The sequence below is a fragment of the Malaclemys terrapin genome, chromosome 1, assembly GCF_027887155.1.
Source record: "Malaclemys terrapin pileata isolate rMalTer1 chromosome 1, rMalTer1.hap1, whole genome shotgun sequence".
Lineage (NCBI taxonomy): Eukaryota > Metazoa > Chordata > Testudines > Emydidae > Malaclemys > Malaclemys terrapin.
The window spans coordinates 112,050,300-112,076,522 of record NC_071505.1 but is presented as its reverse complement, the minus strand read 5'-3'; the positions used below and the strand labels follow the sequence as shown (position 1 = coordinate 112,076,522).

The following is a 26,223-nucleotide window of genomic DNA, read 5'->3' as shown; positions in this document are numbered from 1 at the left end:
ACCACTTACGCACTTTATTAATGGGAAAGATTACATTAAAAATAAACAGCAAATACATAACACCATTCTGGCAAGAGTACCTCAAACATTGTAAAATCTAGTGTAGATGGTGCAGAACAGAAGAAGGTAGCCAAGTGAGAAAATGTCAAATGGAAGATTGTTTGTGAGAAATCCATTCCAGGAAGAAGTTGAACCAAGGACCTTTTGTATCCAAAAGCAGTGAGATTACCTATTGAACCAAAGGTGAATGGGCATTTTCTGTGAGCAGTAATCTCGAATAAGCCCTTTTATGTAAAAGTTACTGCCCGAGTATCAGTTTGTTAAACACTGCTGTTGCTGTCTCACACAACCAACAAAAATAGAAAACTAGAACAGAGGTATCCTCACTCACCCAAGTTTTAACCAAGCCCGAACTCTTTTGCTCTTTAAATCAGATGAGATTGTGCCTATTCACGTCTATATGGCAAGCATCCAGGCATTGCACTCCTTTTCTCATAAATATCATAAAAACACAAGATCTAGTCCCCAAGTTTATTCTCAGTGAAATCCTTGTTTCAGTGACAAAAATAACTTAATTATTTTTCTCCCATTAGCGCTAACATATGCCATCCTGAGCAGCATCAACAGAAATGTGTACTAAATTCCAAGCAGTTACTCATGCAAACTCATCAAAAGCGCCGAGATTCACAAATTCCATCGAAGGCATGATTTGAAGGCACTGGGATTGCACATGAGTAATTGAGGGCCTAATGTAGCTCGCAGAACTTTTATTACAGGTGATGTGTAAGAAGAGTATGTAACCCAGCTCAATTCTCAGACCACAAGCCAAGATTCATGGGGGATTGGCAGTTGAAAAAAATGTCTTGACTTGTAAACTGAGTCAGTTTGATACAGAAATCCGAGAGAGACAAAATGAAGCCTCACAATGACACTTTTACAGTCTCCTGTTGAGTCAGAACTCACAGTTGAATTCCAATTTATTGTTGCATAATGTATTAATGCTGGAATGCACTTAAATGTCAGTAGCACAGATTTTATCCTAGACAAAAATATCCTTGTTAAACTAAAGTTAGTCATATGCTTATATCAATAACATTAGGATAGCAACCTTATTAGAACACTGAATGGACAAAACATTAAAAGACCATGAAATACTAGTCTTAAATTCTAGTTTAAACAACTATAAACATTTAAAAGTATGGGAACTTCAAATTAACCTAGAATTTCCTGACCTTCTAATTTTTAATGAGTTTTTAAAATACAGATATGAATTTATAAACTTAACTCCATCTTGAGTTTAAGTCAAGGGGTTTGTCCTTTTTAAATATGAACTGATAAAATTATACCAGGATGCTTCAACTGCAAACTGGGTCCAGTGGAGTTTGTATATGTGAGGTGAGAGGAAACTGTCAAGATCTGCTGGATTAATTGGTGCAGTTTGCAAAGTCCTTGCTCTTGGGTCTTATAAGTCTATTGCAGTGGGTGTGCATGTCTTGCGGGGTACTTCCCAGATGGACAGAACTTGAAAGTTTACCCTACACATTCCCAGAAGGGTAGGACCATTGACAGTTCAGTCCTTGAACTGGGCAGCTTTTGTAAACTTTCCAAAGTACATTAGATCCAGGGCCGAGTTTATAAAGGTTGCCAGAAGCTGCCAGAGCCTTATTTTTCCTAAAAAATGTGTATATTTAGGAAAAGTGAGAAGAAACTTGCAAGCAACACCAGACAAGCAAGTGATGTTAAGGATTTTCTGTGGCACACAGGAGTCCCCACTGACCTTTGACAATCTTTCTGCAGGGTGAACCAAATCTATACCTAGTACAAGATCATGGATATAGTCAACTTTATAAAATTAATCTGGTTTCTTTCAAAATTTAAGTTTGCTAAAAGCTGACAGAGCACTCAGATGTTCCTATTAGGTGAAAAACTCCAAGGATAAGAATCCCAACTTCTCAGATAGAATCCACTATATAAGATCTTATCACTTGCTCTTTAAACAAGTTTGAAATTTCTAGGCCAATCCATATTTGGTAGTAGGATGTGACAATGCATTAAGAGCCTGATTCAGTTGCTATTGAAATAAATGGAAAGATTCCCTAAGACTTTTTTTTTTTTTTTTAAATTGGCCTTAACTCCTACTGAATCTGATGCTTCAGAAATAGCTTCTCCAGTTCACCTCACATTTGTCAACTAATCTATAGTCACAGACGAAGTTTGTAAAATCTGCAGTGCATAGGACCTCTCCTGAGGAATTTGGGCATGGGAGAAAATTCGCTTTAGTACGGTAATATTGATATAACCTGAACTCTGGAAAAATTGTCATCACTCCCTAGTACCACTAGCTTTTAAAGCATACAAAGAGCATATGTGTGACCAGCTGAAAAGTTAAGGATTATTCCCATACAAAACTCACCCTGAGTTTAAGTTTCAATCTATTTAGCATATATAAACTTGCTGTATGTTAGTATAGATATTCCTCTCCTGCTATATATTTAGATGAGTGTTCCTTTCTGAACTCATCAGTTCAAATCTACAGAAGTGCATTTCAGCTATTTTATTTATTTCAGTGCATTTCTTGAGAGCTCGATACAGATGTAAATTAAAGCAGGCTTTGAGTTACTTGAGCATAAGCATTTGAACAAATTCTTGAGTTGAAAATGTACCTTTTCTTGTCTGGATAACTCCAAAATTGGCAAATGTATCTATGAAACTTGCCAATAAATTCCCTTCTTTGCTGGTAAAAAAGCATGAAAGATTTCAGCCTAAAAGATCATTTTTTAGAAAAAGGGTTCCTGGAAAAATTGGGTTGAAAATGGTGGGATTGCCTTCTCAACATTTAACTATAGTGCCAGTACCTAGAGATTATAACCAAAGAGTGACGCTTGTTGTATCTTACAAAGTCAAGCCTTCTCCTAACAAGCGATTAGGAGAATACTTAGTGGGAATCTCAAGCAAAACCAGTGAATGTTTCACGAAGGAAACCTTGTAATGTGGAAATCATAGGATCATGGAATATCAGGGTTGGAAGGGACCTCAGGAGGCCATCTAGTCTAACCTCCTGCTCAAAGCAGGACCAATCCCTCCTTTAAAGAGGGGATGGCTATCAAAAATGGGTCATACTGATATACGTTTGTTTCCCACACAGTGATTTACAGACTTTGCTATGAGAGTAGTGGGGTTGATAGTTATTCTCATGCTGTTACCTATAGTTTCTTGCCCATCCGCCCTATACACATGTGCGGACACTTCCTGTGTTCATGTGATACTACTGCCTAGGATCCTGGAAAGTGTATGTAATTGTGCACTCCTCTTTGGCTGTCTTTATCTTACCTGCTGCATCCCTTATATACCATGATGCCCTGATAATTCTAGGACTGTGTGCATATTCTTTTCAACATTCACTGATTGTCAGGCAAAAATGGAAAAAGTATAAGTAATATAGTTTCCCAAATCTTCCTGCCAGCTCCCCACCAAGCAACAAAACTTCCCAGCAGCTTAAACCCAGCGGCAATATCGCACACTCCCACACACGCCATCAAGAGACATGATCTCCCCATATGCTAGCCCTGCCAAACTATCTCTCTCACCCAAATCCTCAAGAGAATGTGACATCATCCAAATCACCACCTTCTTGCTGAACCCACTTGCACTCAGATACTGTGATAATGAGTATCAGATAAGAACCTAGAGCAGTGGTTCTCAACCTATTTACCATTGTGGGCCGCATATGCACCTCTCTGTGTTATGTGGACCGCATCCATACACTAGATATACTACCTGTATGGCCCTGAGGATGTCACATGAGCTGCAGCTGTATGCTGATTGGGCTGCCCGCCCAGCCCGTGGGTTGAGAACCACTGATCAAGAGAGACAAGGTGGGTGAGATAAATTTATAACCTTGCTAGATGCTAAAATTCACTGTCTTAATAAAGACATTGGATTTATGGCTTATTACAATAATCTGTAAACCACTAATCCCCCTTTTTGTCCTGTGACTACAGGGGTGTTAATTGGCCACTTCACCTTGAATAAACTTCACCAGCTAAACTATCTGTTCGATCTTGTATTTAGCTCTGAGTACCTTTTCCAGACCTGAAGAGGAGCTCTATGCAGCTCCAAAGCTTGTCTCTCTCAACAATAGAAGTTGGTCTGATAATAGATATTGCCTCACCCACCTTGTCACTCTAATATCCTTGGATCAACACAGCTACAGTAGCACTGCATATAAGAACCTAGACAGATCTCCACAACTACTCTTCCTCTGGCTCCCCTTTATTAAAAGGAACTGGATCCAGTACCTTTTCGCTGTTGGATCTACCTACAGCCTCTGCATCAAGCTCCTTTGACCTGATCTACTATTTCTAAAATAGTGCAATGAAATGTTGAAAGCAGAAGGGGAAAATATGGTTTCCATTACACATACTATAGTTTGTACTGAAGTTTTGCCAGCCATATATAAACTCAGCTAAGATGCATTGTTAATTGACTTCTCTGTCTCATTTTTATTCTTTACAGTAGTTCAGAATCCGAAATGGAGGAAGAGGAGGAGGAGGAGGAAGAAGAGGAAGCGGGGCAGCCAGAGCTGCCCACCTCAGACCTGGGAGGTGTGCCATGGAAAGAGGCTGTGCGAATCCATGCCCTTTTGAAGGGAAAGAACGAGGAAGAGCCTGAAAGTCAGAAAAACCACGAGGCTGAAGACCGGGAAGAGGAAGAAGAGGAGGACGAAGAGTCTAGTGAAGGTTAGAAAAAGACCGGTTTGTATTTTCCTTCTGCTACACAGGCAGGGCAAGCTGAGCCAAGTACCCATGTTCACCCCAGAGTGGTGTTGGACAGGCACCCCTACAATCAGATGAGTTAGATTGTACCTTATTCTTCTCAGGAAAACCATTGAGGGCTGATGGGGAAGCAGTGAATCGGGGTGGGATGGGAGAGGTTCTTATGAGGGTATATTGATGGAAGGGAACCGGTGAAGGAACTGAGTCAAAGGGCACATGTACACTGCAGCTGGGAGCGTGCCTCCCATCGTGGGTAGATGGACATGCTAGTTCTGCTTGAGCTAGCACATGAAAAATGGCAGTGTCTGGGCAGGTTTGGCAGCTAGCCTGAGCTGCAGCCCATGTTATCCCCGGCTACACTGCTCGGGCAGAGCAACGCACGTCTGTCTATCCGCGCTGGGAAACGCTATCCCAGCTTCAGTGTAGATGTACCCAAAGAGTGTGTCAACCCAAAGGCCTTCTTATCTTTCGTTTCAGTTTTTTCTTTTTATCCTTGCATTTAACATTGCTTTTTACACCTCTACCCCAATATAACGCGACCCGATATAACACGAATTCGGATAGAACGAAGTAAAGCAGTGCTCTGGAGGGGTGGGGATGCGCACTCTGGCAGATCAAAGCAAGTTCGATATAACGTGGTTTCACCTATAAGGCGGTAAGATTTTTTTGGCTCCTGAGGACAGCGTTATGTCGGGGTAGAGATGTATTTGTAAGTGAATTTAGTGCTGATAAATGATGCTAGGTTGACCACATCAGAGACAGAAGATCTCTCTCTAGAGGGCAGTTACAGCACTAGTAACACCACAGTACACTTCCCATGTACTGTCATAACAGTGGGCCCCAACCAACCACAGTACCTTACCCCTCTCCCCAGTATAGCCTGATAAGAGAGATGGGTTTAATTCTTGTCTCCACTTGCTCTGGACTCAGTACTCTGATTGGATCAATATATTCCCATGTTTGGTTCAGAGTGCTAGAAGGGGGGCACTTTATGCCTGAATGTAGGGTGCAGCCAGAGTGCAGAAGATACTTTCCCCTGGGTGGAGCCTACTTGTACCATAATGGTCTAACACAAGCAATTAATTCTCTTGCTGGTTCCCCTCTGTGTAACTTTCAGCTTTGTGACAATTGTGCTATTTTCTCACTGGTTTGTAGGGGAATCAGATTTGGATTTGGCCCTCTGTTCTCTAGCAAGGTCTGCGGGTGCTGCGGAGGCAGCGCATTCAGCCTTGAGGAGGAGGGAGTGCCTCACATCACCCAGCAGTAACCCCCTATGGCCAATATTAATGGGGCCCCAGGAGAAGCAGTATCCAGCTCTCCTAAGCCAGCAGGAGACATTACACAATATGCAGCCCGAGTTGAATCCCTGTGCTCTCCAGGATGTTTTTATTCCAGCTCTGAGTCTTTCTTTATGAAAAGGGTGGGGAAAAGTTATGGAAGGATTTCCTCCCCTGCACCTCTTTAGTAAGTCATAACCATACTGAGCTTGTTTTGGAAACTGGTATCTTTGCCGTGCTTCACTGCCATTCCAAATGGTGATTGGATCTTATCTTTCAAAACATGACTTGGGTACTTGCATTTCCCCTTTGCTTTCATGAGAGCTACCAGACTACAAACACCAGCTTCATAAAGGCCATTGGCCATGTAATGTTGACAGTATGAGGAGAGGTCTGTTTGTGCTGGGCTTCAGTGGCAGTCCTGTTCAGGTGTCATTTGGTGTGGGAGATGGCCTTTTAATTAGGTGGTTTGGCTATATTTTTCCACATGGAAACTGGAACTCTGTAGCTGAAGTCTCTGTCAGAACCAAGACCACGGTTTAAGTATAGTAATATGCATGTTGTTTATCAGTCTACTAAATTGTGACGTTCCCAGACCTCTGTCCAGTGGAATTTGCCTATCAAACAGGGAGCTTTGATTAGTACAGTAAGTCTTACTGGATTTTCAGACAATAACTCTATGCTTTCTACAGAGATTCCAATAGTCCTATGCTTTCTGATTCTCTGTCCTTTCCCTCTCTGTATTATTTGTGTGTGTGTATCTGATGCTATATGTGGGGGTGTGGCTCCCCCTGCTGTAGAGGGAGAGTATTACCCTTGGGCGAGAGAGCTCCAGCAAGGCCTCTGGCTTCAACGTCTCTCAAATGAAGAGGACACGGGTACTTTTAAAGGTACCCTTGTGCCATCACCACTTTAATTTGCCCTCAGGCGGAACTGACATTTTAAAGAGCAGGTCCCACATGAAAAGATGTTCTGTTTTTAGTAAATTGCATTTACCAACTCTCTCGAGGTTGATTCAGGAATTACTGACTTCTTCTCATGGTCCAAGTTTGGGCACTACTTGGCTGTACCACATTTTTTACCGTTTTTTGTGGGGGAGGGCAGGGAAAGCTAGATCGACTCCAGAGAGCACTGAGACACTTCAAGCAACTGTAAAATATACCTGAAATTAATCTGATCACTTCCTGCTTGGCTAGGTGCACTGTTTCCCATAATGCACTGTATTGCCATTTTTGTTTTGATGGTTACTTTCCTGGAGTATTGGGCTACAACAGTATGTTCATTCCTGCTACATAGACATTGCTCATATGAGCCAGGATACGTGAGACTACAGGGTGAGTTCTTTCACCCAAATGAGTGGGTGCACCGGAGAGCCAGGGTTACATGTCTTTGTTTGTAGCTGATTGCTATTATAATATACCTCCTTTATTTTATAGTTCCTGTTTTGCCTGAAACTAATTTTAGTATATGCATCAGTCTGAAATATTTCATAGGAGCATAAGAGAAAATCATATGGGAAAATATCAACATTTTTCTTTGCTCTTTTGAAAATATACATACAGTATATATAAATATTTTTTGTTCCGAGCCTTTCTTGACCCATCATTTGCTCTCCCCCTGGAGTCTAGCTGTGCTTTGAGCAGAAGTCTGGAGTCCCTTGGCCACTTTCAACACTCACTTTCTATTGGAAAAGTTCAGTTTGGAATGTTAAATCGTCCATGATTTAACATTTTTGATGGTGAGAATTGAAGGTAGTCAGATGGCCAGAAAGCACAGGCACGTAGGGGTGACTGCTGCCTTTTTCCTTAACTTCCACTCTTCTCTATCCTAGCAGCTGTCCCACTTCAATTTTTGTTCCCAAAGAGCAGGTTTGGGACAGCTTCCATTTAAACTTTTGAACTACAAAGTCAATTTGTGAGAGAGCCCAGCCATTCCTAAAGTGTTACTGAGTGCTGCAGTGAAGCTAGAGGGGGAAACACGCTGTTCTTCTGGAATTCACCAAATTATCTTTTCGTGTAACGGTGAACAAAGGGGTCCAGCTTCTTGTGAAGCTTAGTGGCCAGCCTTGGGGGAAGCCACAGCCGCAGCCATTTGAAATCCTTCTGTGATGTTTTGTGGGTCACCTAGCCTGGTAAGGGGTTCTGTTACTGCCTGCCCTGTAACCTTCGGTGCCGTAATGCTGTGCTGCTGTGACTCAGACCTGATACCACTAGCCAGCCCGCAAGCATCAAGGTCTCACCCTGGCTTCCACCAGCCTAGTTACTCCTTGCAGGGTGACACCAACAGCCTTTCCAGTCCCGTGTCTCCCCATAAATTCATAACCACAGTCCGTATACATAGTTCATAATCAACAGAGGGTCCTGTGGCACCTTTAAGACTAACAGATGTATTGGAGCATAAGCTTTTGTGGGTGAATACCCACTTCTTCAGAGGCATGTCAGACTAATCCGATCCAGACTAACACGGCTACCCCTCTGATAGTTCATAATGACCATCAAGTACAAAACATTACCAGCTTTCACAGAAGACCTTACTCAACATATTTTATAGCACAGTAACATTGTATACAGCAGGGGTCAGCAACCTTTCAGAAGTGGTGTGCGGAGTCTTCATTTATTCACTCTCTGATTTAAGGTTTCGCGTGCCAGTAATACATTTTAATGTTTTTAGAAGGTCTCTTTCTATAAGTCTATAATATATAACTAAACTATTGTTGTATGTAAAGTAAATAAGGTTTTAAAATGTTTAAGAAGCTTCATTTAAAATTAAAGTAAAATGCAGAACCCCCCGGACCAGTGGCCAGGACCCGGGCAGTGTGAGTGCCACTGAAAATCAGCTCGCGTGCCGCCTTCGTCACGCGTGCCATAGGTTGCCTACCCCTGGTATACAGTCAATTCAAGGGCTTATTTTTTGGGGTTCCAGGCCCTCTGTTCTCCTCTTAGGTTGTCTGGACTCTGATTGTCACACCTTCAGCCTGCATTCACGTGGTCAGACATCAGAGAAACACCAGGTTTGCCCTCTAGCCAGCCCCCAATACTTCACAGATGGCCGGGCTCTTTAAAGTTTTTACATTATTGAGAAAGCTGAATTGGGGTCTGCTTCTTAAGTAAGGCCTGGTCTACACACACAGATGTGCAGGTTTAAATAAAGGAATGATTTTCATACGAATATACTTAAACTGGTACAAGTTTGGCTTATATCAGTTTAGTTTACATCGGTAAATTTACAGGAGCAAGCTACATTGATATACCCTGTTTTAAACAGATATGACTGTGTATTCACACTGGAGTTTGCATGAGTTTAACTAAACTGTTTTTTAAATTAATGCAATGTCTGTGTAGACAAGCCATAAGAGTAAAATGTAAAGCAGCATGCAAAGTGCTGCAGGTGAAATGGCACCAGCGGGTGCAGGCTATGGCTGCATTTGCAGCAAAAGCATGTCATTTCCATATGGAAAAGAAAACATTAAAATTAAGCGTCTCTCCCTATACTCCAATTTCATTTCCTTAATGGGTTTATGGATACTGTAACAAACACATGCCATCTATTTCTAGCTTCTCATTGTGCTGTATAACCCGACCACTAAAAACCTGAGATCTCCGATCCTCCTGCTGTAAATGACAGATTCCTAGCACTTGAAATAAAGGAGAATCTATTTGCTGTAATAGTACAGGGCCTGTGACACACACTTGAGCAATTCTGATTCCATCCATTGAAAGGTAGTGGTAACATATAGGGTAGCAAGTACATTACAATACCTATTGTGTAAAAGGAATAATCAGGTAATAAAGTTATTGATGTCAGACCTGTGTCTGGTCCAATTCTACATTCTGATTGGGCCTTTCTTTGGTGATGTCATACCTGTTTAAGTCCCCAACAGTCAGGATACAAAGCCATATTATAATATGGAATAAGTCCTGCAGATCAAGTGGGACCTGCTCTTTGTGAGCCTTGCTGAGTGACTATATATTTCTTCCGACTTCCAGCTGTTGCTGGTAATCCTCAACCTTTTAACTCAGCTGTGTGGTGTGGTGTAAACACTAACTCTACTGATCTCAGAGCCTGCATGTGGGAGCATTGAAATACAAGTGCAATGAGGAAAGATCAGACCGCTCCATTTGTTGGCCAGTGACTTGGGCCCTATCAGCCACTCCTGAATATTCTCTTGTTCCCTTCTGGATGTCCAGAAGTTCTGGTAAGGTCAGGTTTTGTGCTGATTCGAAGAGGGATCATTACACTGAGAAAACTGTGATATATAGATTAAAATTGAATCCCATTCCCTTTTTGTGTATTTCTCTGCTTTCTTTTGCCCCTTTGACTAACTACCAAATAATTTTGTGCTTAGATAAGTGCTGCTTCTCTCAATATCCGTTTTCTCCTACTGTTATAGTGCTGAGTGTGATGCCACAGTCATTTTTGAGACTGAAGTCCTCATTTATTCGGGGCGGAGGGATAGCTCAGTGGTTTGAGCATTGGCCTGCTAAACCCAGGGTTGTGAGTTCAATCCTTGAGGGAACCACTGAGGGATGTGGGGCAAAAATCAGTAGTTGGTTCTGCTAGTGAAGGCAGGGGGCTGGACTCGATGACCTTTCAAGGTCCCTTCCAGTTCTAGGAGATAGGATATCTCCATTAATTTAAAAATATATATATTTAATTTAAATTTATTTTTATGATTCCACAAACCAGGCTTTCTGTGGGTTATTCTGGTTTGTGACAGTCCTTCCCTAGTACATGTTTGACAAATGCCTAGTTCCATGCTTCTGAGATGGAGCCTGGCCTGTTGCCCTACATCATGGGCAATCTGCAGTCAGTGAAGGTTGGCTCATTGCTGTGCAGAGACAGACGGCTTGTTGCCCTACAGTGTGAATGGCTGTTTCTAGTGCATGCCAATGAGTGGGGAGTGGTTAGTGGAGAAAACAGCTTGCCAGAATATAAAACCTGCAACCTGTGGCCAGATCAGCCATGGAGAATCCTGTATACCTTGCTGCAGGAAAATGGTGAGGAGAACCCACGATCAAATTTCCCAGGTTCCTTCGTACCGCAAAGAAACCAACAACAAAGGGGAAATTAAGAGAATTGCTACCAGGCTGGATGAATCAAACTGTCTAGTTGAACACCTTCAAATACACAAAATACCTTCTAAAGCGGTTAGCCATATGTACCTACACTTTTGTCAAAGGAAATCCCCTTTGAAGGAGAGAAGAGGTTATTTTCATTATTTTCAATGAGAATGCTGATATTACTCATAAAATGACGCTTCCCCCTGAACAACCCACTCACTACTCCAACAACACAGCTAGAATGCTCTGAATAAAGTGTTGTAAACCTTAAACTGAGCAAAAATTCAATGCGATATAAGGCTACATGCAGCTGGTCATTCTGAGGGCAGCCGGCAAAGGGAGACCTTATGGTTTCTCTGTTGCACATGTGGGTGAAAAGTTGTGATTCAACCCCCAAAAAGTTCACTTCCACAATGTTGAGGACCTCTGGGGAGTGAATGGATCCTTTGTTCTGTGGAATTGAGCCCACAGTGCAGACTGTCCCCATGCCTTTTGCCAGCAGGATACATAGGGTAATACTCATTTTGAATAGGCTGAATAAGGCTAAAATTTCTGCTAATTGATCGCCTATCAAATCTCAGTTGGATGCTCAGAGAGTGTCTTCCATTGCCGGGGTGCTGCTTGCAATAGAGGTAGTATGCCTCTGGGCTAGCATTATTCAGCGTCAGAGTGGAGCAGGAATCTGAGGATTATGAATGGTTGTGTGTTTCTAGATGCATGCACACATGATGCCAAGCGTTGTCTGTCTGTCTGGCAAACTGATCTTGGCAAGTAATATTTTCTTTTTTCTTTCCTTATATTTCCTTTCCTGTCGTGTGTTTCCTTTCTCTTCCTCTTTTTTCTCTCTCTTTCCACCCTATCCTTCCTCCCTTCCCGCCCACATCCTGATCTGCCTCATCCTCGGTCTGGTAGCTGGAAACCTGAGGCTACAGCAGATTGTAAATCCGATTGATCCCCTGGAGATCCTGGCAGATGTGCACTGGACACACATCCGCGAGAAAGAGGAGGAGGAAAAAATGGTCCCAATTTCAAAGTCCTCCACCTCCAGAGGTAATCTCCGCTGCATCGATCCCCATATCACAGTTGCAGCTGTTTAACTCTGTTGCTTCTGCTCCCTTCAAGCGCAGCCTTCTTCAGAAGGGTGAACAATGATTCAAAGCCTCTGCTTCCTGAAACTTAAACACTTGTTTAAACGTTTTACTTTTGAGGTCGGTCTCCATTTAAGTCACTGGTTTTCTAAGTCAACACAGCATAGTGAGCTTTCCTGGCTTGTGTATCTAATTAGACTCTGTGTAACATTCTGCTACAGGATGGAAATCATTTGATATTGCAGGTTGCAAGCCCCTGATAACAGATTTAAAGGGTTCATGGATTTGAGAGGAAGCAATTCAGCCAGTTGTGTTCCTTCAGGATGGGGGTGATGAAGAGTCCAGCCCTTGGAAAAACAAAAGTTACTTATTCTGAAGGGTTGAACAGTTTTCGCGTCTACAATGAATATATTCTGTTGCTGCTTTTCAAAATTTGTATTTGCATCTGGCAGGGGCCTGGTGTCTTCAGGGAATGGTGAAGAGCACAGAGGGCCCAAGGAGACAGCTGGTTGCTGTTTGGCTCTTTGTATTGAGATTTGACAGTATTTATTTTTTTTCAGCAAAGTGAGTCACCATTTCAAGATGCCATTTTGCTTCTAAGGTCACTTTGGAGAAGGAAAAAAATAGAGAATGCTAGTACCCTCTCCCAACATCTCTGATATATCTCATTGTGATTCACCTTCCACACTATTCTCACACTTGGGACTGTGAGCTAAGCAGGGTGGGATCTACTTTCCTAGTATTGGAGAGCTGTAAGGAAAGCCCAAGTGTCAACAAAACCAAAACTTTGTGGTGTTTGATTCAGTAGGTGGTAGTCTTCCCTCCAAGTCTGTACCAAACGAATGTTCCGGAATGATCTTAGGAGAACTGTGTTACAGAGGCTCTGTCTTTCCAAAGAAATTTAAGACCAAAGTCCTGACTGCTTGTGGGTATTAAAAATCACATGGTACTTGTTCTAAGAGCTGGGGGTCTTAACTCTTGTTCCCTAGCCAAATTCTTGCCAGGTAACTATCTTCTGCCTAAGATTCCTCTGTAGTTTCAGCTGGGAGTGCCTTTACTGCCTAGTATGTTCATTTATTATTCAGTGCTGCATTTCACCCCAAAGGTGGCTACATTTGAGTGGTGGGGGAAAGTTATTCTTATAAATATAGTAGCTTGTAAAGTGCTTTGGGATTCTTTGAAATGAAAGGTGATCTATAAAGATAGATCGTTATTTCCCTTCTCCCACAATCATACAAACACAGGCCTCAGTGTTATAGCATTAAACATTCTTGACCAATGTTGCTTGAAGTTTAAGAACCCTGAGTAAGTGCTGACATTGTTCCTCAAGTTTACCGTACTTAAGGTGAGTTTAGCTTCCACTGATAACAGAAGTGGCCACAAGTCAAGTGTGCTGCCATTTCTCAGTTTTCCTTTTAGCTTATGTTTTCTCTTCTTATTTTTCCAACATGTTTTTCTTTGTGCAAACAGAGCGGTTAAAGCAAAAGTCGACCAGAAGGACTTTCACTCACTCCGGCATTGTGAGCTACCAGTGTCCTGTTTCTAAATCCCAACTCCTCTCTCTGTGACACAGCTGCCTCCATGATATACTGTTACAGTTGTCCGTAAAGTGAAGGAAAACCTGTGCTGACCCTTTCCTATGGTGCAGACAATCCCTTCCGTGGCATTTACAACTTCCTTCGGGAAGCAAGCAATCTTTCCTTCCCCAAAGAATAGGCCAAACCGAGAGCTGGATTTCCACAGACCCGTAACTTAGATGCTTCATTGCAATAATCCACATGTGCTGTTTAGAGAGCACTTCAAACCCACTCTCTGGAGTTGATGGTTAGAGCTAAAGGAGCAGGACAACATTGCTGATACCCAGGAAAGCTGTGTTCTGTGATCTCTCATGCTCCAGTAGGAATTCTCCCCTGCCTGTAAGCATCCAAACCCAGGCAATATAGTCTGAAATCAATACAGCCTTTGGCTTCTGTTAGCACTATTTGTGTGGTCATACTCCATCTTCTAGCTTCTCTTGTCAGCTTGACCAAAATGGCTGGCATCTGCAAACAGGACACTGAGGACATGTTCAGCTCTCACTAACACCCTTATCTTCCATGGATCGTAAAGCAGATTTGGTATTTATACCTCATTATCCTAATTTAACCCTCAAATCCAATCTCCATCATCTGACAAAGCCTAGGTTTTATTTCTGCTCTCGGTTTTGAGGAATTTCTCTCTAGTGTTTCAATTTCATACACTTATTTGTGTCTAACTTTTGATTTACTATCATTTATTGTTTTTTAAATTCAGCATCCGACCTTCCCTCCGTACGCCGTGAGGCGGTGCAGGCATGGCTGGAGACGGTCTCTGGAGGTAGTTTGGTGATATTCATTCTATACCAATTCAGAATAACCCTGCCCGCCTTCTTTCCATGCCTTCAGCGCCTGAGCTGGTACCTTAACACTGGAACTGTGGCCCTGTTGCTATTGCATGACCAGGAGCGGGGAGTGTGCATGCATGCCGCGCTCACAGTCCATTCTTGCATGAACTGGGCTTTCATCTTACCCCTTGCAAAGGCAGGCTGTACAGAAAAGAACGTCTTCCATGTAATGGAGGAGGAGAAGAAAGTAGGTTTAACATTTTGATTTGGTTTATAAACTGAGGAGTAATTGTCATCCTTCCCCACCCCTTGACAAAGGGATCTTGGTGCTTGCTTGTAAGTGAAAAGATTAGGGAGAGTGCTTCAAGCAGTGTCTGGAGCAAATTACAGCTTCCTGCTGAAGAGACCAAGAAAGAAGATGTCAATTAAGCTAAAGCCAGGGACGCTCTAGAGCCAGGAGTGACTATGGAAAAAGCCACTCTCCACAAACCTGAAACATGTTGCCCACCTAAGCACCAAAGGAGTGGAAAGATGCTAAATGTCAGCTGCTCTTCCTAGGTGGTCCCCTAGAATCTCTTATAAAATCAGTGAGTGTGGATATTTTGGGGGATGGGAGGGTGTTAAATTCTATAAACCACAAAAAGGGTCTAAAAAAATAGAGTAGAACAGGGGTAACTTGTGTGGTCTCTAGCTGAGTTGCCCTTGCAAATAGGAGTAATTAGCTCACCTCTAAAACGTTGCTTCTGTAACTGTTTTGGCAAGGCAGCAGCATTTACGGGATAGCTGCACATCACCCCGTCAAGTCCTGGCTGTTGGCCGACATGGACAGACTGCTGAATCTGTAGTTTCTGGCTGCCATAGTGTATATCTCACCAGTTACTGTGTGGCAACTTTTGTTCTCTTGCTCCTCATCCTAACTGCACATACGTATATGCACAGTATATGTATAACTATAACCAGCCACCCTCTTATCCTGTCCCGCAAGCTCCGGGTCCTTCAGAATGGGCTGCCCATTGCACCAGTGTGTTACTTATCTATGCATCCATAAAATATGCTGCTGAATGTTGTGTTTTCAAGGTATTGTGAAGAATTTATTTTCATCTATTAGATTCTTGCTATAGGACACTGCACCACAATTTCCAAATGGAGAAACCAACATTCATATAGCCAGGCCAGTGTCAGATAGTCACGTTTTTGAAGGTGACACTTCTACATATTTTGTGACAGTTGCTCACATTTGATGTTTTTACTTAAAACAAGTTACTGTGGCATTACTCTTTCTAAAATGGCAGTAGCTGGTACACACCCAAGCAACAAGCAGGTCAGGAAAGCATCAGTGTAAGGGGGGCGCTGGTTTAGTTAAGAACATCTTTAGATGTCACAGTGGGAAGCCCAGCCCTTACAACTGTGACTCAGCTTCATGTTGTAGATCTGTAAGATTCTCCGTATTATAAAGCCTCTGGTTTAAGGGTGCAGGCCATGTCATGCCACACTCCCTTTTTTAGGTGATAGCACAGCATCTTATAACAGCAGTTTAAAAAAAATGCAAGCCATGTGCCCCTCCACTGCCGTGATGCTACAAAGGTGGAAAAAGTGACATAGAAGAAATTCTCAGGTTGAAGGGGCAGGACAAGCCTTGTTTCAGTGGGACAGAATGTCAGTGTCATGCTTTGAAGACCAAGGAAGCAAAGAGCCTCTGCTAGAAAAAGAGAAGATCAAAATGTGTGTGGAAAATGTCAAGATACCAGCTCACTCTTTCTTAGACTGTCATGATTAGTAGTGTCGTCATTTAAATGGTCCCAGATAGGCTATGAAATGAGCACTGGCGTCTGTTTACATTATTATGGAGCCAGAATTTTAGCATTGTGTGCATATAGTTTGCAGCATGACTACTGAGAATGTGCGCTCATTTGCAATAATTGAGCATTCAACAACCCAGTTAAATGTCCAACATGTCATTTGAGCCTGCAGTTGTGCTAATTATATGCATAAATCCAAAAATGTGGCCCAGGTTTGTGCAGTCTGCCGGTGCTATGGTTAAAGCAAGAAATGCCTTTAAAACAAAAAAGATTCTGCCTGAAGTTATGGAAAGGCCTTGAAGCTGTGTGACCAACACTCACCCATAATAATTGAGATGGGATAAGGTGTAACAATTGAGAAAGTTATAGGAGTCTCTTGGTTTTTGTGAAATATAATTTAATAATATAAATTAAAGGCCATCCTGGTGGGGCCTCATGCTCCCCTCTGGAATTAAATCTTTTTATGTGTAATGTTGTCAAATGCCTTCTTTAGGTTTATAAATTCATGAATCTTCCCTTCAGACTGATCCTGTAAGGCAGATTCTGGGCTCTGGCAAACAAGAACAGACTTTTTATGCGTCTGTTACTCACATAAAAATATCTGAATACATCCAGGTCCTGGGTATCTGCACTGCAGTCTGGACTCCACCAAACTGTTTCTTCTAGAATGTTGCAGCCGCACAGAGTTAAACAGTTTTCAAATGGTCAACTCTCCCGGCTAGTCACCTCCTGGCAGGTCACCTCGTCTGACTTCAGGTCCCTCAAATGTCTTTGTTTCTGCTGCTAGGCAAGTTATTGTGGCAGAATATGAGATTGCAGTTTGCAACTAGCACACATCCTCTAAAATGTTGGTAACTGCAGTTCCTTTGTGGTACCAATACTATATTGCAACAACAGTCGAGCGTATTCCATTAGAGCTTTCCCTGACACCCTCATTTAATGTCTCACTCAAGCGCATCTTGGTTGCAGAAGTGGAGACGCTAGTACTTCATGAGGCCAGTCCCTCAGAAGTGCCTTGAAAACCTTGCAGTGCCAGTGTTTGTGTGACAAAGCTTCCTCAAAGGCACAAAACCCCTTGACTACTCGGACTCAAGGCTTGAAATGCTGGTTGAGTGTTTTCCCTGCTGACGCACCTCAGAGCATCTTGTTGCAGAAACAATGAGTAAATATTGGCACTCAGGGCACTTGGTGCAGTTTAAAACTGTTTTCCCTTGTATAGATTTTCTTCTCTCTCTCTCTCTCTCTCTCTCTCTCTCAATATTTTAATGCATTTCCAGCCCCATTTGAGGAGAATGAAGTGGAGGATGAGGTGGGCACAGAACCAGCAGATACAGAAGGGGAAGCAGGCGAAGATGGAGATACAGGTGCAGAGCTGGATGATGGTACGGTACCACAGTGCATCATTAAACCTTGTTATGGGAGCAGAGTCATGTTGGGAAGCAGGTGTCTTGTATAAGGGTGATCCAGTCAGAGCAGATCTGTATATGTGGGAGCAAAGTGCAGAAGAGAGGAAAAATAGGATTGCAGTGTGAAATGGAGCTGAAGAACTGCAGTGCCATGGATTCTGGAAGACATTGCTCGCAATCACTCTGTTAGAGGGCCCAGTCTTATCATAGAATCTTAGGACTGGAAGGGACCTCGAGAGGTCATCTAGTCCATCCCCTGCCCTCATGGCAGGACTAAGTATTATTTAGACCGTCCCTGACAGGTGTTTGTCTAACCTGCTTTTAAAAATCTCCAGTGATGGAGATTCCACAGCCTCCTTAGGCAATTTATTCCAGTGCTTAACCACCCTGACAGAAAGTTTTCCTAATGTCCAACCTAAACCTCCCTTGCTGCAATTTAAGCCCATTGCTTCTTGTCCTATCCTCAGCGGTTAAGAAGAACAATTTTTCTCCCTCCTCTTTGTAACAATTGAAGTCCTTACTCTCATTATAATATTTCTGAATGAAGGAAGTGAGTATTCATGTGGGTTTTTTGTATCAACATTAGTAACTAGTTAAGTGACCCCAGTTAGCATGTAATAAAATAGAAGAGTTAGGTGGTAGGGTAGGAAGAATAATAGAAAGATTTAGGAAATAGATGGCTGTCCTTATGGACTTGCATCCAACACTGCTTCCTATCTGTGTCGTTTTCTTTCTCTCCCCAGATCAAAGATGGTCAGATGACACCCCATCTGAAGCAGAAGATGAGTGTCCCTTACCTCAAGGGGACATGGAAGAGCCAGAATTGAAAGTCTCTGAGGATGAGGGTGAGCGAGAGGCTGCTGCTCCCTGCAGTCTGACAGACGGTAAATACTTAAACTCTGTATCTTACAGTCCAGAAAGACTGATCATTTCTTTGAATTGTCAAACTAAGCTATTGGTGAAACCAGTCTCTTCAGTTACATTTGAACAATGCCAATACTCAATGCCTTGCATGTGTTTGCATTTGTGTTCTGAGAAAGGTGTTGTGATACCATGAGGATTCCCAAAGCATCAGGGAACCCACAGAACCAGTTGTTCCCTCTCTCAGATCCCTATGGGTGCTTTTGGGCTAACTGCCTGTGTCATTAGGATCACATACAGATACTCAAACAGACTCCAGAGGGCTCATCCAGAATGTAAAGGGCTAGTGATTTGTTCACTGTTTACTGTGCTTCACATGGATTTAGAATGTTAAAGGGCTTATTTGTGGGGGGGTTTAATGCACTCTCCATTTTCCCTAGATCCATGCAAACCCTCTACCCCCATCTGGTCACCCAATGAGACCGCTGTTCCTCTGTCCCCAGTTGGTAGTCCCAGTGCAGAACAAATAGAGGTAAGAGTTCCTGGTGCTCTTCAAAGCTATGTTGATATCAATTAAGGGACTGTACTCTCTAGATTAGTAGAACAGCTTGTATGATTGAGAGTGATAGTTTTAGCTCTTTTTTCTTATCTAGATAATGTACATTGTCCTCTGACTTCTTGAGACCTAGTTTCATTTAGATTTTAAAAGAAAACAAGCCACTTTTTTTTCCCCTCGGAAGAAGTTCACAGTGCAATAGCTGATCAGTAGCACAAGTCTCTAACTCTAAAGACAAAGAAAAAGTTATTGGGGACCCTCAGTGGGCCAGTGTAGCAAGCAGGAGTTATGTATCATGCATATATACAACAGCAAAATAGTCATTGTCCAGTCCCTGCTTGAGTCTGCTCAGTCACTCTGAGTTCCCTCCACAGCAGTGCCCTGTCAGATTCATTTGCGTATAAGCTGAGTGAAGACAAAAGTCATAATTGAGACACCCTGGGTTTATGTTTTACTCGTTTCAGTGCCATTTCATTTAGAAAAATCAGTTTCCCGTGCTAGTGCTCTGTGGGAGAATCTTTGAGTAACCTGGGACACTAAAAATGTTGAAATCATCATTCCCTATTTCCATTTTTTTAGTATTTTATTTTAACTGTTATGTCCTTTGTTTTTGTGATTATTTACTTGCTAAATTGCCAGTGTGGTTGGATTTAGATTCCCTAGCCAATACTTAAATTGTGAGATCAGGCTGGTTTGCTGACAGCATTCATACTGGAAGGGACTGGAGTGATTTCCTCTTGTCACTTTTAATGGTACTATCAGACACATTTATTGAGTATTGGCCTGCTAAACCCAGGGTTGTGAGTTCAATCCTTGAGGGGGCCATTTAGGGATCTGGGGCACAAATGTGTCTGGGGATTGGTCCTGCTTTGAGCAGGGGGTTGGACTAGATGAGCTCCTGAGGTCCCTTCCAACCCTGATATTCTATGAGTCTATGATTATTTGTTTTATAGTAATGCTGCAGTCAGGATCCAGGGCCATTTTGTGCTAGGTGCTGTCCTGGCATACAGTAGACAAGGACTCTGCCCTGAAGATCTTGCATAGTTTTGAAAATAACATTTTCTGCAGCTGACACTCTCCAGACAGTAAATCTGTATGGGGAAATGTCAAAGGCTTAAACTCTTTAACATAATACATTGCCTGGGTGACATAGCAGTCTAGTGGCAGCAGGTCCAAGTGAAATCCAAGACTCCTCAGATGATTAGGGGTTGGGAGCTCTGCAGCACCCACGTACCCGAGCTAAGGAATGCCTCAGGCCTTTGAGAAACAACCATACCCTAGCCAGCTCTGGCCAAAATGTGGAATAGGTCTGGAAGAACCTTCCTCTGATGGGGGGCCACTCGGAGGTGGGAAGGGGTAAAGTGGAATTGGGTATTCTGAAATGTACTTTCCCTCTCTTTCCAAAATTAAATTTGTCGTTTCAACTTGCAGAATAGACAGCTTACGGAGTGGAACAATATCTGATGAAAGATCCCAACTGGTTTTCCATGCACTGGAAAAAGATGCCAAATGCACTTTTCATATATTGAAGCTTAAATTATCACTCCCTTATTCCTGAAAGCCTGAGGCATGGAGCGATATTCTAAATCCCTCTGAAGGTGCTTAGGGACCATTAATAATAATTTCTTTTGTTTCTGCATTACCATAGAAGGTAGAGGATCCCCTCACGGCACTGCCCTGCATGGACAAATCTCCAGAGACACACTTTTTTCCTGAACCATTCCTCCTTGAAGAAAGTCCAAAAGATGAAATCCTTGAAGATCAGAAAGTTAAAAGCCCTTCTGTCTCTCTCTCTCCAATACGGTCCCAACCAGTTGCGTTGCCAGAAGCCATCACACCTACATCACCAGTGCAGTCTCAGACAGCAACACCTATGTTGGCTTCATCCTCCCCCTCTGCCCAGTTGCCTGTCTGTTCCCAGCCTTTGCCGTCTGCTGAAGCATCCATTCCATCTCCAGTGGAACCTCCAGTGTTCTTTCAGCCTGTACCAGCCTTAACATCCACCCCTCTGGCCCAACTTGCCCTGAAGAGCCAAGATAATGAGGTGGAAAAATTGGGGAGCCCTACTACTGCAGAAGAAGCCCTGAAACGGAATAACCTCGTAGAGGAGTTCTGGATGAAGAGTGCTGAAATCCGGAGGAGTCTGGGGCTCACTCCAGTGAACAGAAGCAAAGGGTCAGAACCTAGCTTCACTGTCTCAGCCCTTGAGTCAGCTCCGCTGAGTGTTTCAGAGGAAGGGATCCATCTTCTAAAACCCCAGCCTGCCCCAAGAAGGCTGATCATGTCCAAACTAAACAGTGAGCAGATGTCTCTGCTGACTCCAAAATCTCCTTCGGACAAAGAGCTGAAGAGTTCCAATGAAGTAAAGAGAGACTTATCCAGCAGCTCTGGATTGGGTCTGCATGGGAGCTCATCCAACATGAGGACATTGGCCAGCCAGAGCTTCAATACTTCTGACTCCACTATGCTCACTCCACCATCAAGCCCTCCCCCACCACCTCCTCAAAATGAAGCACCAGCAACTTTGCGTAGAAAGAGGCATCAGACAATTTGGCAGAATGAGTCGGAGTCTAAACCAGCACCAGCACCGACACCTCCTGCACCCTCACCTTATGAGCACAACCCGCCTGCCAAAGAGTCAACCCAGGCCTCAAAAGAAGAGGTGCGGAAGTCATTTGTGGAGAGTGTGGATGAGATTCCATTTGCTGATGATGTGGAAGACACTTACGATGAGAGAACTGAGGATACAAGTCTTCATGAGAAGTTCTTTACACCCCCTACCAGTAGGCCAAGGCCAGAGAAGCCTCTTCACCTGCCATTGGTCAAAGAGAATGGTGGACCACCATCAATGGAAGGAGGAGCGAACCAAAGAAAGAGAGTGCTGCCTCAAATCTCTCCTGAAGCCAAGGAGCTAGCTGAGGAAAGAATGAAAGCCAGAGAGAAGTCTGTAAAGAGTCAGGCACTGCGGGATGCCATGGCTAAGCAGTTGTGTAAGATGAAAGATCTGGAGGCCGCTGCAGCTGCTGGGGCCACCAAGGCACGAAAAGCCTCCTCCATGCCCTTGAAGCCCAAAGAGAGGGTTTTTGAGTCCTCAACGCGTTTGGCCATGAAAGTAGCAGAGGGCCCCACGCTGAAACATGATGCTGCTAATGAAAGGTTCCTCTCCCCCCCTGCTGACGTTGCTGGGCCCGAAGGGTCTGTCACCTCCTCAGAGGGCTCCAGTGGGAAAAGTAAGAAAAGGACTTCTCTCTTCTCCCCTCGTAAGAACAAAAAGGAGAAGAAATCCAAGAATGACAGCCGGCTTTCTGACAAATCCAGTGGCCTGGCTGAGGAAGCCACCAAGCCCAGATCATTGTGGAAGTCTGTTTTCTCTGGATATAAGAAAGACAAGAAGAAAAAGACTGATGACAAATCCTGCCCTAGCACTCCCTCAAGTGGTGCCACAGTGGACTCTGGGAAGCACAAGGTCTCTCCAATGGTTAGAGCAGCAGGTATAGTACATCTGCCTGTCTGCACACTGTACTTTCACTGCAGCTGGAAAGCTTCTGAAATGAAGTAGTCCCAGCTTGCTACCCCACACTGTTATGCCTCTGAGTCACTCTCCTTTGCCTAACATGCAAACCAGGATTACCCTTGAGGATAATGGGATTAGAACTATACACACGTTTGTTTATAAAATAAGTGGCATATCAATGGGAGAAACAGATTGTCAAATAACAAATTTGGCACATTACTGTTCATTTCATATGTACCAGGCTACAGAACTAGTCATTTTTCTGCCTTAACCTGACTCAAAAGAGGAGTTTGCCACTTCTCAAACTTGTTTTAACTCCCACCCTGGCTCCCTACTTTGACCATCAGTTCACTTCCCTTGAATCTGCCATGGCAGACTATGCAATGTTTTTAGAGACCGACATAAATGTCCCTTCATTAATTAAAAGGTAAATGGGTGCTCAAGGGCATGGAGGTATAGTTACTTCCCCTCCTCTTTGCTCCCTGTGTAACTTGGGACCTGCCAGCTCTCCGCTGCTCTAAAAAGCAGGGATCATGGGGTCAATCATAGATACAGATCTGCCACTTGCCATCAGGTCCACTCAGAGCACTTAGTGACAACTTGAGACTCTTGAGACATATTAAAGCAGTTATCTGTAAACATGGGCCAAAGCAGAGATACCGGTCATTTCTTTTGACTTGTACAAAAGTGGAGCTGGTCAAAATGACTTAATCCCTGCCGCTGTCATCCAAATGCCCAGCCTCTTTGTAGGAATGTTGACCTGGCTGGAGGGAAAGGAAGCTGTGCTTACCATGTTCAACATCATTCTCAAATTTACCTGCTTCAGAAGGTGGTGCTTCCTTAGAAACCCCACAGTCAGTGATTCCACACTGTGGTGTCGCTTTGTGGAGCGGTGCTTTTGGGAGCACGATATTCCCAGATATTGCAGCAGTGAAGTGTGACTGTGATAACTATTTCAGAAGTATAAGTCAAACAGGAGCAAGGCCAAGCTCAAAAGTATCTGCAGAGACAGAGAAACGCAATAGTAGTGACCACTCTTCTAAACCTGTCCTCCTATTCTTTCTTTTTTTGGGTCTGTTTTCTCAGATTTGCAGCTCCGTCGACACTTGAGTTTCTCAGAGGACTCTGACCTCTCCAGTGATGACGTTCTCGAACGATCTTCTCAGAAATCCAAGCGAGAGGTAGGTAGGAAGACCATTTAGATAGAACTGTTCTCATACAGATCACAGACTCAGAACCACAACAACCTTTGCCAGGATTAACGTTACCATTCTTACGGTTTTTGCTGCGGATGGTGTTAGTATAAGATTGGTTGAATAATAAACCTGAAATCAGCCAGTCAGTTTCAACAATAATCCAAATTCCCTATTGGCATTGTACAGAGGTCCTGTTGTCACTGCCTTGCGCACAGGCATTGTGTGTGTATTGCTTTGTTTCAGGGTAGGATATTTTTGTCCCTCTAGAGAACATACTCACAATCTCTATCAATGGGAATTTCATGTCTAAAGAGTAAATTTTACTTGCTGTAAAGTTACTACAGAAATGTGCCATTGGGACATTCCTCACTTCATGGTGAAGATCTGGTTTTAGGATGTTGTTGTGCCAACCTGTTCAATAGGTTGATCTGTTGGAGTTCGAGGCCAACTGCATACAGGTATGTTACTGTGCATTCAGCAGAGGCATAAGCAAGACAGAGTATCCAGAGAGGAGGAAACTGCAGGTTTGTGGTTCTGCAGCATGGCATATGTGTGCATATTTCCCTGGGGAGATGGGGATCTATACATTAGTGTTCTTCTGTCTGGAAAGGGAGAGCCTGCGCCTATTCCTCTCCCATTTTGTCCCTGCTCCCTTTGATGGATCCATGGCAATTAGCAGTGTGTCTCTGGGTGTAAGCAGTGACTGCGAAACTGAAAAAGGAAGAAGGCACGTTGGATACATGGGGATTTGAGCGTAGGGCTGTTGCTCATCGTGCAGGTAAGGGCTGGGTGTGCCCTCACCTTCTTGAGAGAAAGAAGTGTCTGCTTGCTCATGAGCAGCCTCCTCTGGCTAGTGCTGTGGAGTTCTGGAGCGAGCCACATTGACCCCTCCCCAGCCAAAGGCAACTACACAGTGAAATGGGGCTCAAAGGGGAGTAGAAAAGTAAAGAGAAAGCAGAAGGAGCTTCTGCTGGACCCCCACAAACACCCTAAAAAAGAAACCTGTCATTTTGCTGGGACCAGGGCATACCTATGAACAAGAGACCTGGCAGGAACTGAGGGGCCCCTGCTTTTTATTTCTCTCTATCTAGTGTATTCATCACATAATGAAGGGGGTGGCCATGTTTTCATAGTTTCATTTGATCAGGGGAAAAAATAAAGTAAAAACAGAACAAGTGAAAGATTTAAAAAAATCACAGTGGATGTTGGAGTGGAGAGAAACCTGCAGCTGTCGGAGGGGTTCCTGGATGTGCTCTGCAGGTTTGGGGTGTGATGATTGGGTACAACCTTCTCATCCACAGTACCATGATCCTCAGCTCAAGCATGCACTGGAAAGAGAGAAGTGAGTTCTCTCCTGTCCCCACTTTCTCCCCTTGTGCCTGGCTCCCAGGGTATGTCAACACTTCAAGCTGGAGGTGTAATTTTCAGTTTGAGGAGACGTACCTGTGCTAACTATGATCCCGCTACTGTGCTAAAAATGTAATTGTTGCCATGGTGACTGGAGAAGCTAGCCGTTGGAGTACGTACCTAGCATCTGGGATGGCATCATCCACCTCCATCTCATGAACTAAAGGAGCCTCAGAGAACAGTATCACAGCTCTCCACTCTAATGGTGAGCAGCTCCCCCAAACTTTCACCAAGCTTGGAGAAATCAATGGCAAATGCCAGGTTAGGGCAGATGTCTGGTTCAGCTGATTGGGGAGGTTGTGGAGCAGTGCAAATGGAAATACAGCAGAAGATAATTTCCACTTGTATTTTTAACTATGATAAGATAAAATGTAGTTTGAGCAACTAACAATAATTCTCATAAACATGGCAAGCAGAGGGATTGGTGTACTGAAGTGAATGCGACTCGTCCTCACTTAGTTAAACCTCTTTAAGCTTCCCTTCCCTATATATATATATATATATAGTCACCTTTTCTGAGAGGAGGGTTTTACTCTGGGAACTGTTCTTTATATTGGACCCCTTTCTTTTCCTTCTTTGCTTGCCCTCGAGGTGTTTCATGACAAGTTCCGCATTGCATCTGAGATGCAGAAGGAGGAGGTACCTGGGGAAGCAGAAAGAGACGCAGTATGTGGGGGTTCAGATAAGAGCTGTGATGCTGTCATTCCTGTCCAGCTTGTGAACTCCTGGCAGCGGGACTTCAATAAGCACCATGTATGTTCTCAAAGTTGAGGGTGCTCTAAATATTCACTCTTTTTCTCTGACACCTCCAAGCTGAGCAACTTTGGTATAGATTGGCTTTTGCAGAAGAGATGCTGGCCACTGAGTATTCCAGGGCCTGGGGATATTATGGATGGCCTGGAATTCTTCCTGATACCCAACA

At 43.5% G+C, this 26,223-nt stretch overlaps 1 protein-coding gene across 4 annotated transcripts in view; it reads left to right on the top strand.

Annotated features, from left to right (window-relative positions):
- The window catches only part of MICAL3 (microtubule associated monooxygenase, calponin and LIM domain containing 3), a 192,397-nt gene that overhangs the window by 129,972 nt on the left and 36,202 nt on the right, over positions 1-26,223 (top strand). For all 4 annotated transcript variants that reach the window (XM_054035642.1, XM_054035632.1, XM_054035651.1 and 1 more), the window contains 9 exons: positions 4,516-4,739; positions 6,853-6,942; positions 12,025-12,162; positions 14,493-14,555; positions 17,639-17,743; positions 18,511-18,651; positions 19,069-19,160; positions 20,833-22,675; positions 23,785-23,879. In XM_054035642.1, coding sequence (XP_053891617.1) covers positions 4,516-4,739; positions 6,853-6,942; positions 12,025-12,162; positions 14,493-14,555; positions 17,639-17,743; positions 18,511-18,651; positions 19,069-19,160; positions 20,833-22,675; positions 23,785-23,879 — 2,791 coding nt within the window. The remainder of the gene's footprint in view (positions 1-4,515; positions 4,740-6,852; positions 6,943-12,024; positions 12,163-14,492; positions 14,556-17,638; positions 17,744-18,510; positions 18,652-19,068; positions 19,161-20,832; positions 22,676-23,784; positions 23,880-26,223) is intronic.